Source organism: Asparagus officinalis, chromosome 10 (assembly GCF_001876935.1).
Source record: "Asparagus officinalis chromosome 10, Aspof.V1, whole genome shotgun sequence".
NCBI classification, from domain to species: domain Eukaryota; kingdom Viridiplantae; phylum Streptophyta; class Magnoliopsida; order Asparagales; family Asparagaceae; genus Asparagus; species Asparagus officinalis.
The window spans coordinates 5,302,735-5,315,339 of NC_033803.1; the positions used below are offsets into that span (position 1 = coordinate 5,302,735).

General features: G+C 39.4%; 1 protein-coding gene across 1 annotated transcript; it reads right to left on the reverse strand.

The window, feature by feature from the left end:
• On the reverse strand, positions 229–613 carry LOC109826953 (late embryogenesis abundant protein 18-like). Its single transcript, XM_020393963.1, has one exon. It carries the CDS (start codon positions 576–578, stop codon positions 249–251), a length of 330 nt encoding a protein of 109 aa, XP_020249552.1. The 5' UTR covers positions 579–613; the 3' UTR covers positions 229–248.

Here is a 12,605-nt window from a genome sequence, read left to right on the forward strand (position 1 = left end):
GTTGGCCTTTACTCGGACATCCCCTGCCCTTTTGGTCTTTTCTAGAGTCTTGGCCGTGAGAAATACATTTCTGAACTCTTACCCAGCAAAAGGATTCAATCATCGATCACAGAATTTTAACAAAAACCTAGCTAGTTGAAACAACATAGAACAACAAAAAACCACAAATTCATTAAAACCTCTCAAATTAATCTAAAATATTACATGAAACAACACAAACACCACAAATTCACTAAAACCCTTAAAACCTAAAGATACTTCTCGCCGGTGGGGTAAGTCCCTCCGGGAGCCGTGTAAGTGCCAGTAGGCCCTGTTCCGTGAGCATGTTTCGTGAGGGGGACCCGGCCAACTCCGTGCCCGGGTGCCGCGGTATCGGCCCGGTGCTCCGCCTTCTCTAGGTGGAGCTGGGCCTTGGCTTCGGCCTCTCGGGCCTTTTCCTTCTCGTGGGCCATCTCCCTCTCTTTGTGGGTATGGGCCGTGGCCTTCTCGGCTTTCTCTTGAGTCTTGGCCGTGCCCTCTGTGACCTTCTCTTTTGCGGTGCTTGCCATGTCCTTCACTTTCTCCTTTGCTGACCGCATTCTTGTTGTTGTTGTTGGTGATGTTTAAGCGATGAGATTTGACGGTGATATTGGTAGTATTTTTCTGATAGTGAAGGATGGATTAGGTTCTATATATATATTTGAGTTAGGGGATTGGTTTCGTTGCCACGTTTGGTTGCTAGGTGTGGCGCATGCATGTTGAGTTTAGTCTGAGACCGACACGTACGACGTATACTATTCATGGGGTAAACATGAATATGTCTCGGAGTTGGATATCATAGCGTACGCATTTTATCGGAACAGTTGTGGGCGGTCAGCTTCTGTGGACGGTTCTGACCCTCGACGGAATAAATGGGGGGATAGGATATTAAATTTGTTCTTCAAGTAAAGAGTCGGAATCTTCAGCTTACATGCATGAGGTTCTGATTGTTGATGTCAGTTATCAAACAAGGGATAATTTACAGGTTTATGGAGCGATTAAGGTCCTCTAATTCTGTCTGATGTATAGCTCTGGGGTTTATTGTTCTTCCAAGCACAAGAAAAAACTCATAAGATGACAGAGTTGGGTTCTCCGGTTGTTCCTCCGACGATCAAGTCAGTAGATGATCTTGAGTGTGGAAATATAGAATTACCTCTCAGTTGTGTAAAAAAGACCAGAGAGAGTTACCTCATGCAGTTCCTCTCCTTTTTATAGTGGATCTGAGGGGCAAGAATGTAACTTGGGCCGGGTCTAACTAGGCAGCTAAGTCCACATATAGCTGACAAGTGTTCGGCGCTGGCGAAAATGGGCCATCCAGATGGTCAGTACCAAGCGACAGCAGTTGCTTGGTGCTAACAGTAGTCTGATAAGTCATAAAGACTTTATGGATCGACTAGAGCAATAATGGCTTTGTCAGAACAGTTAATGCAAGGGCAGGTGGCTGTCAGTGCGGTGTTCGAGAAAACTACCAACGCTTTTAGCCGTCCAGCTGATGGCCGACCATACATGTTGACGACTGATACAATGGGCTGAGTGGGGGTTATTCGCAGGGGTGATTGGTTGCGTTGGACGACAAGTATTGCCTTTTGACTCAGTTACTCAAGATGTCGGCTGAACAGTGGGCGGAGTCGGGTCACTTGTGGAATCAATTGAAGGGTTGGCCGAGTAGTACCGCCTTTTGTCTCGATTACGTGAGATGTCGGCTAAGCAATGGTCCGAGCTGAGGCGGAGATTATCTTCGTCTTGAATTAGTCGTATTAGGTATAGTATAAGACACGTGTCGACTAGGGCTACATTCGGTCTAGATACGGCTCAGATATGATGCCTAACATATCCATATCCGCTTACTCATCTCGGATACAGATACGGATACGGATATACCTCGGTAAGGAAAATTCATATCCATATCCGCTAAAATCGGATACGGTTACGGATATACATGCGGATATATAAGCGGATATGCATGCAGATACAAAACGGATATGAGAAAGCTAGATAGTATTGAGAAAAAATAGTTCATGTGATACAAAGATGTGATACAAAAGAGTTTGTTAATATGTTCAATATAACTGAAAAGTTAAGATTAGACATCTTGATCATCAAAATTAACCACAAATCCATAATCTAAGAATCAAAACTATTGTAAGAGTATGACTAATATGTATTCGAATATTTCGGATACGGATACTAATATTTCACTATAAAATCATATATGTAACCATATCATATCGGTTATAGATTTGAGTAACCATATTCGTATCCTAACGGATACGGTTATGGATATTTCCTCATATACGGATATGATTTATCACCACTAGTGTCAGACTGTTCTGTGGAGATTAATATATAGCATTTTTTAGGGGTATAACACTGATAAAATGTGTATTTCATAGCATGCATTAAAGATATATTTGATGCTTGCAAATATATAGCATAAAAAGATCATTACAAATTTTCATAGAAGTATATATAATAATTCATGATAATACCGAAAAAGTCAAAATAATTAGTTTAGAGTGTTTTGCTATTCATTTTAAAATCGAAAATTACATTGACTCTCTATTGTGATAATACTAATATTTAATAAGTTAATTGCTACTGTGAAAGAATCCTTAGGTGCATTCAATGGCGGAGCCAAAAACTATGGGAACGCTAAGAATTAAAGAAAATAGAACATTTGTTAATTATTTATTTCATCGAATAGAATTTTTTTTCACATTAGGCCTTATATCTTTGTTATGGACTAATTGAATGGCTCTTTTCAGTTACAATATGGAATCGAATGCTCTTTTCTAGTGGATAAAAAAGATGGACTACTTTGGTCTCTTCTTTTTCCATCTCTTTGTTGGTGTTTATGGAGGACAAGGAACAACCTAATTTTCAAAGAGACAGATGTATCTCCCCCATGTTTTGGTATCTAATATCACTCATTTCATAATGTTATGGACAAGTAACATTGCATCTAAGAGAGCTACCACTGTTCAAAAATAGTGGCCGAGAGGGGATTAGCCCAGCTTCTGCTACAAAACGCTCTTCATCCCACGACATGGCTCGAGTGGATGACAACTTCTAAGAAATCAAAATGTTGATCTAACTCTCTTTTGTAATTACTTATATATAAATAACGTCTAATCTCTTTTTGGTTTTGATGTAAGTACGAGCTCTGTGGTAGCTCCTAACAATATATACTTCCCCTTCTATCCTTTCCTAGAACTGTTTAGTCTGAGTTCTCTACTATAATTTTCCTTTTCCTTCGTAATAGATGACGACTATAGCCCTCCCCCTATTCTTTGGTATGGACTAATTATTCTCCTCAGTAACTTAATGATATATGAACAATGTATCTCACCCAGTTTCTTTCTGTCAAGACTATTCACTTCTAGGTTAGGATAGGTTTTTGATAACCTAATGATATATGAACAAGATACCTCACCCTATTTCTTTCTGTCAAAAAAAGTCCAAAGCTATGATTAATTAAACTCTTAAACATTACCATTCCCGTAGTTTAACTGGTGCAGGTAGACCTTTTGGATAAAATTTTAGACTGATTTATCCTTAAACTTGATATTGTAATTAAGTTACCGACTTAAATCAGACAACTGATACACACTGGTTTCTGTAAAGAGCTAGCCCTCCATACGAAGGCACCAAATTAAGCAGTACGTGCCTCGACAGCCTCTTGCATGCACTCCACATAGCGACCGACGTGGCAGCTAAATCTCTCCTTCAGCCGTCAATAAATCTCTCATCCAATCCACCCCCATCCCCGATCCCCGATCCAAACTACCACACCCACCAACAACCTCATCAATGCATTCTGCAACACAAAAGGTAAAGGACATGGCCAGCACGGCCAAGGAGAAGCTCAAGCAGTGCACCTCCAAGGCCGAAGAGAAGGCGGAGACGGCCACTGCTCATACGAGGCTAGGCAAGGAGATCGCCCACGAGCGAGGCAAGGCACGAGAAGCCGAAGCAAAGGACCGCCGGTGTGACTTATCCGCCTTCCGGGACCGTAGGTTCTGCATATCCAACGACTGGAACAGTCAATCCTTCGTATTGGACAACCGGCACTGTGAATCCCACGTATCCAACAACGGGCACTCGTCCTGCAGGAGAGAAGTATCCCTAATATCTGAGTCAACTGAGTCATGCATGACCGGTGTGTTGCCAACCTGATATATACTCATTCAGATCATCAACATCAACATATGCAGATCATCAAAGTCTGCAAAGTCTGCAGTTGCCAACCAAGTTTGAAGAGGGACATGCCGGGCTCGGCACCTGTTTACCGTTTACTTATGCGGCAAAAGAATAATTTACAGCAGTATCTGTAAATTTACCATGAGTGCATGTATAGCAACTATTAGGAACTAAGCATTGTACATAAGTGTTATGTTGTGCGTCTGTTCAAGTTTTGCGATCATTGTCATTGAATAAATAAGTGGCCAAGTTGTTACAATATTTAGACAGATTGCCAGGAAAGGAGAACAGACTGCTTAGTTTTAACATACGTAGAATAACACCAATTCAACCTCCATTTGAAGTGGCTGAGTCTGCAGGCCGAAAAGTATCTGCGCCATTAAAGCATGGATTCAGCTGCTTTCTCCTTGATCATCTGAATCTGATTTAGAGAGTGTTCTTCAAACCCAACGTAACATTCCTTTGTACTCCATACTTGGATGAACGTTTCCATTGATTGTGATAGCCTGCTTACGAACTGGAGCAGGCCTGGTGTTGTACTTAACCTCAAACCTGGGCAATGTTCTATGTTCTTGTGACATAGATCTATCTTGTGGTAGGACTTCATCTAAGAATTCGTCGGCGACATCTCCATCTTCGTCAATTCTAAGGCGTCTGCCATACCACCTGAAACCCTGCTTTGTGGTAGAGAAGCAGAGGGGGAAATGGTGAGCTAGAGAATTGGCATAGCTATCATAAGGTCATATATCAAGAGTGCATACAGAATTTGTATTCAGATGAGCTCAAGAGAACTAACATATCTTTTCCTGACCAGATCACGTTAGCCTACGTAATGCATGGGAGACTGTGATAGTACAAGGATACCTCATTGTACTAGTTCTTTCATCTCCCATAAAAGTTGGAGGGAAAAGAGGGGGATAATTGCAAAATGGTAACTTCTTTTTTGGTCACTGGCAGCAAATAATTATAGTAGGAATGCATCACTCAGACAGGAGTAAGTTGAAAATTGTAAGGCTCCATGACTATCCTACAAAGCTCAAGATACAAACTAACGCTAGAATTTTCTTTCCTTTTCCCTTTTTTCTTTTTCAACAAAAAATATGAAAATTTTGAGGCTTTACATCTCGCAGAAGAAAGAATGATGCAAAAATAATACACCTTTCTGTTGTGCATAAGGGGAAAAAGATTGAACCTTAACTGTAACATCCTAAATTTGGGAGGTAAATACGACAAGCTCAAATCCGACCCAATACAAGCTCATATCCGATGCAAGTTCAAGCGCAAACCAAATGCAATATATGCTACTTCAAAATTTATAAATGAGACCTTATAAGTGGAAGCCCGAGAGTGTAGGAGAACAAAGCGTCCAAGATCCTCAAAGCAACAAAATTCAATCTCATGTCCCTTTGATTTATGTGCCAAAAAGTATCCCAGCTACTGATGATGAAGAAGCGAAACTTCAGCTTGTGACGATAAACAAAAGAAACTTCAGGTCACTGCTCACTCTCTGCAACCTGAGCATCCTGCTCGATGATATAGGAGCAAGCAATGCAAAATTGTCTTTATTTCTCAAATACAAACTAGAATCTGCACTTGGCAGTTCCTTGACGTACCATCAGACACTGTCAAGTATTTGAAGCATGTATCTTAATCTTAATCCCATTTTAACAAACAGAACCTAAGAAAAACAGAGCCACAGACAAAGATCTTTAAATTCCTATCTTCAAAGTGAAAAAACTGATTTGGTCAATAATTTTGCAATCATCTCCAGACCTATATTCGGTCCAGTACACTGCCTACATTGGCTTTTCATTAGACCTGCACTCAATTAGCACGACCCTTATTTCACTTATAAGTCAGAGGATATCTTGAGCCACTTATATGAGTAGCTTTACTTGAAGAAACCCAACTCAGAAGAATCTATTCAGAGAGCTATATTCAGGAAAAGAAAGACTCTCTATGGAGTCAAAGAGGACAGATAAACTCGAAATGAATACCATGATGAACATAGCAATTACTTGAAACCCCGCTCTAACTAAGTCTTTTAAGTTTGACCATAAAAAATACATTGTTTAGGAGCGAACTTTCATAGAAAGCCACTTAAAATTTTTGCCAAAACTTCCCACAAAGAGCAACTATGAAATATCAAGAATTCCTAGACTACAACGAGTACATCAATGCTTAAAATCGCATTATCCATGAGGCCTGATGTAAGAAAGAGACTAACTCAAAAAGATCACAGATAGTTGGTGTACCCTGGCTTCTAACTAGATCAACCTATGCACAAGGAAACAAACATTTATCTTGTGGGAAATTTCAGTTAATGCAGCAACGGTTGTTACATTTTGATACATATCAATTAACAGTTATGGATCTAATATATTTCTTCATGACAATAACGTTTTTTTTAATAAGTGTGGGACCGGAGAACGGAAGCAATTGAGGTGGCATTGAAATGAGATTATAATTATATATTTCTTTCCGTGTTCCATGATGATGATAAAAGACGTGAAAGTCAAGAAAGAAGTACTACAACACCAAAAGAAACAATCATTAGCAGGAAGGTAACTTCTGTGTTTGACTATATGCAGCATGCTTTGTTGCTGAAAGCCCCGATAAGTTGCCTTAGTTAACTAAAGGAAATGACAGAAATATAACACATAACATACACTTATGAAATATATGGCTTTAAACAAATTCACCTAAGCATCGGCATCAATGACAAGGGTTGCATTTTCAGACCTCACACCTTCCTGAAGGCATCAGGTGTGAAGTTTTTGGCAAATCCTGATCATCAAGCTGTGAGTTGAGTCAGTTCTTAGAAAGGTTTTGGTTTGGATAGCCATCAGCTTACACAGTTGACAGTCCCTATCAAGGCCAGGTGTATGGGGCAGTAGCCCATATGCAAATGGATGGTTCATCTAGTAAGGATTGGCACTTCTTTTCTGTATTTGCATGAGACATCACACGAAACAATGCGATAACCTCTTAATAAAACAGTATAATAATATAACGCAAGATTGAACATCTTTAGGGCTCAAGTACAAAATACTCTGATCAGTTTACAAGTTTAACAGGAGTCACAGGAGTACATATACAAATCTACCTTGTCATTTATTAAATAGGTTAATCAAGCTTCAAAATCACAAGTCAAAATGATAACTTCTACCAAGAATGGGGAGTATTGAAGGTAAGTTATACTGATCCCCTAGATACCATGTGGTATATACGCAATTAAAAGGAAATTTCCTGCAGTGTTTAGGTCCAGTTCTAGTCAGAGTGGCGTTTGGATAACAATTTCAATATTCAACATTCTATCCATCATAAATGGAGGATAAGATTGGGTTAGATCATAGTAAGCATCGATTGCCACTATTAGTTCCATTCGAAACAAGGATCAACTTGGATACAGATAAAATTCCATATCGTCAACATCAACAGTTACAAGCAATTCGAAGACACTGTGGTTGGCCAAAGACATCCCAGGTTTCCTCTTAAAATTTCAGCTCTATGATCCATCAATTTCATGAATTAAATCAACCTGAGAAAAGAGAGTAAATTGGACAAACAAGAGCACCACACGAGTGTTTTAGATTCTAGATAGACCAAGTAACTCAAGTGCATCTTAAGCTTAAAAATCTAGCTCGACAGTCGGTCAATCTCCAAATATCCAAACAGAGAGGAAAATGAGACAGACAACATAGGGCAAAAAAAGTGAATTATGTAGGGATTCAAATGAAAGATGCAACATACTATCATTTTTATTTCTTTTATTCCATTGGTATAAAGGAGGTATCAAATGCATAATAATATGACATTCTTAAGATGGCTTAATACTTAAGTGGTTGCTAACAACAATAGTTCACCCTTACAGGTTACCTAGTGATTAACCTTCATTCTGATTAATCTATGGGAATGACGGTCTTAGAATTTATCTGGGGAAAAGAGAAATTTCAACAAAATCTATCAAAGATGATTAAACTGAGCGCTAAAACTTTTATTTAATGCATCACCAACTCGCCTGAATTCATAATGTAGCTCTATATCTTTTCTCTATAACATGCAGAGAGCTTCTACCTTTAAAATCCTATGACAATAGGTAGGTTTTTTTATGAAAATTTTGTTGTTAATAGTCAATAGCCGTAAATTTAGGGAAAACTCTTTAGGATAGTCATAATACTGTTGTGTGCGGCGCGGAAGCAGGACAAACAAATGGGCGTGCTTCGAGAACCAAATCAAACCAAACGTCGAGATAAAGGACAAAACAACCAAAATAACGGCACAATCACCAATAACACAAGAGATTTACATGGTTCGGCAATTGCCTACGTCCACGGGGAGAGGATGGGGAGATTCCACTAAATCAAGGAGAGTACAAAGGGTTATAACCTCACAAAACTCACAAACTAACCCTCAACCAAAGCTCTCAACTTGCTCACAATATCTCCCTCTCTTAATGCTCAAAAGTCTCTCTAACCTCTGATTACAACTCTCATCCCACTTATGATTGATTCTAATCTTCATATATATAGAAAAACTAAAACCAAAATAGACTAGGAATCCTAAAACCAAAAACAAAACAAATTAGGAATCCTAATAGATTAGGAATACTGCTATCCAACAATTCTCCACCTCGGCGAAGTATTCCCAAAACTGAGCCGACACCAACATGAGCACCAATGTGTCGTCTCATCAAATTCGGCTGCACCAATGTGATTGCCTACGTACCCCCTCTCCCAAGGGATCAAACCGCCCGTAGTTCATCCAAATGGCCTCCAAAAGCCCTCAAACAAATAGAAGAGCACGCAACCCTCCTCCATCATCACCAAATCTGCGACTGATAGCACCTCCAATGACCTCAAACTGAAACGATCCAAAACACCTCCACCTGAGGTGAACCAATGGCCATGTCCAAACTGCGCCTATCAGCTGCACTCAAATCAATCAACACATCATCTGCATCCAAAACCAAATGATCTTCACGCTGTGTCACCTCAGCTGAAGTCCCAAATAATACAGAATGACCTGGAGTATGTGGAGTAAACTCCACCCAATGTGGAGTAGCATCATCCTTCACCCGCTGCGATATCCAACTGATCTGATCAACACTCTCTACCTGTCGAGAGTCCAATGTGACATACCTGCTCAGAACAAAATCAGAAGCTCCCAAACGATAATTAAACGAGCCTCCGAATCCCAAACGTGCAATCGGATCAAATTTCACATCCTTGATGTAACCAAATGCTGGGTAACCAAATATCCGACGCCAACCAAAATCTGAAGCAGCTCCACCAAATCTAATAACTCCTAATACAGCAGTCGGCGACCTATGCATAAGATGACCCAAATATGTCGAAGCCCGAACTCCAAAACCAATGCTCGACATCAAACGTCGATCCTCCTCCAGAAAAAAACGACCAATCAAAAATATCATCTCATCTCGTCGCCCCAATGTTTCCTCTCCAATGAAGTGTCTCAAACTGCCATGAGCTCGGCATAAATACAGTAGGTCCCTCTTGTACCTCCCTCTAAAACCAGAATGAAGTACATTTACCTTACTGTCAATACACTTCTTCAACTGTTGTTGACTACTAGGACTTCAAAACCAACGGGATTTGGTTATAACCCACAAATGCCTAGTATAATCCCCAACAAAGAAAACCAAAATACCAATTACCTTTCAATGATGTCTCCTTGGAAGGCCCCCAAATGCCTGAATGAACACCAAATAGAAGACCCCTCAATCATCGAATAGAAGTGTCAAACTCCACCTAGATCTCCTTGCTCATACCAACGTGCTCAAAGGACTTCAATATGCAGGTTAAGGGCACTTCTCAATCATCCAATACACCGTATCAACAATTAAATATCCCAGCCTCAAATCCTTCTATCTCGGCCAACTATCTCAAAGCACCAACAAACGGAGAATAGATCCAAACTGATAAAGGAGAGATTTTTACCTCCAATTGAAACCCTAACAAGAGTCTCCAAACGATCTCACGATCCACAAATAGGAAAAATCCAACATTTATCTCCAAACGAAGCCTTGAAGAGCCTCTAAAGCGATCTACTCCTCCAAATAGCCCAAGCGCCAACAAACCAATGAGGAAAACAAACGAAGAATAGATCCAAAACTGAGAAAATAAAGAAACTTTACCAAAAAGATCTCACATTTCTCACCAACTGAAACCCTAGACGAGCTTCCCAAATCGATCTACTCCTCCAACCAAGACAAAACCCTAGATCTGAAATCCGGAGCTCTGATACCAATTGTTGTGCGCGGTGCGGAAGCGGGACAAACAAACGGGCGTGCTTCGAGAACCAAATCAAACCAAACGTCGAGATAAAGGACAAAACAACCAAAATAACGGCACAATCACCAATAACACAAGAGATTTACGTGGTTCGGCAATTGCCTACGTCCACGGGGAGAGGATGGGAAAATTCCACTAAATCAAGGAGAGTACAAAAGGTTACAACCTCACAAAACTCACAAACTAACCCTCAACCAAAGCTCTCAACTTGCTCACAATATCTCTCTCTTAATGCTCAAAAGTCTCTCTAACCTCTGATTACAACTCTCCTCCCACTTATGATTGATTCTAATCTCCATATATATAGAAAAACTAAAATCAAAACAGACTAGGAATCCTAAAACCAAAAACAAAACAAATTAGGAATCCTAATAGATTAGGAATACTGCTATCCAACAAATACAAGCAAGGCTTTGTGGATCAACATATCTATTACAAGTCCCCTTCAAATATCAAAGATCTAAAAGTGTTATCAATGCACGAGGCTCAATACGGAGGCGCAAAGTCCCTTTATGCGCACATGCGCATATGCAAGGAGCAACACGATGCACCCGCCTGAGTGAAGCAAGGCGCACACCGCACACATAATTTTTTAAGATAGATGATCAAACACGAAAGAACATGTTTATGTATTTCTCACATAAAAACTATGTCAAGATAAATAATATGTTACCAAATCAAAAAATAGTGTCTTAATTTCTAATGCTAACACATCAAACATATTAGCAAAGTTCATAATTTTATAAATCAAAAGTTAACTCAAGACTAATATCGAAGCAAAATCAAACAGTATACAAGTACACTTTAGGGTCCTCAGATGGGCTACTACAATGTCCATTAAGTTTATTTTGCTTTCTTAGGATATGGGTCATTGGAAAGACCCGATTGAAATATTAAAAAACAAAATATATGAGGCTATGTCATACATACGCTATGCACCCCTGTTACTTGGGTACTTCTAATCTGAAACTGTACCCATACTCGCATCCGTACCCGTACGCAAACTCCTTGGACACTCCTTACATATGTGTACATTTATTCAAGCATGTACTCCATTATACAATACATGTTTTACTTTAAAATGCTTGTCATACATTTTTTGGACATATATTCTACACTCAACATCCACCTCTTGAAACTCGTTGGACATAGGTCAACTTCCGAATTATGATTTTGAAGGGTTGTTTGGATGTATAGTTCAAAAACTAGTGATTTTCTAATTTATAATCCACATAATAAAAGAAACAAAAAATTGTTATAGAAATTTTAATTATCATCCTTACTCTCATATAAATTATTAATTCCAATACATAATATATGTGTATATAAATATTTATATAGCCATATCCTCATACCCTATCTTATATAAGTTTGTAGTGTTCTATGCCTATACATATCAGTACGGCGGTACCTGCACCAGTACCCGTACCCATGCAACATAGCTATGTGCAAAGCGCAAGTTGCTTGCGAGGAGCAAAAGGCGCTGTCACATTAGATGTGTGGCGCTTAGCCACCACCCTGCATCACAGGACGCACAAGGCGCAGTGAAGCTCGCACCTTTGATAACTCTAGTTGTGATCATGGTTCAGGATTATAACTTTACTCTAAGATGCCAGCAGGTTATTCGCCTTTTTCATGGGCTGAAACCTAAACTCATGCGGCGATATATACTTTTTCAATCCACTTCAAATTCTTGGGCCAGTGGAGTTTGAACCAGGGTTGCTCAGACGACATGTTAATAGTCTCATCCACGGTCTATACCAAAACTCTAAAATTGTGATCAGGGTTGGGGATCATAATTTCACTCTAAAAGTATCAAAAAAGTGAGCATAGCAATAATGAAGATACTGAGACAGATCAATGGCAATATACTAAGAAATAGGATAAAAACGAGCGCTTCTCTAAAGCATTATTCCTAGTGAGGCTAAATGAGAACTGGTTGAAATAGTTAAGTATATGTAATGGAGTTAAAATGTGCCAGCTAGGAGAAGTGACAGGAAAGCAACAAACAAAGTGAAATAAAATGAAATAAAATAAAATAAAGACAGAGCAACATATGTCTGAAAAGTAGGC

Excerpts from the sequence above, each read along its gene's own strand:
- LOC109826953 (XM_020393963.1), bottom strand. The coding sequence starts at position 578 with ATGCGGTCAGCAAAGGAGAAAGTGAAGGACATGGCAAGCACCGCAAAA.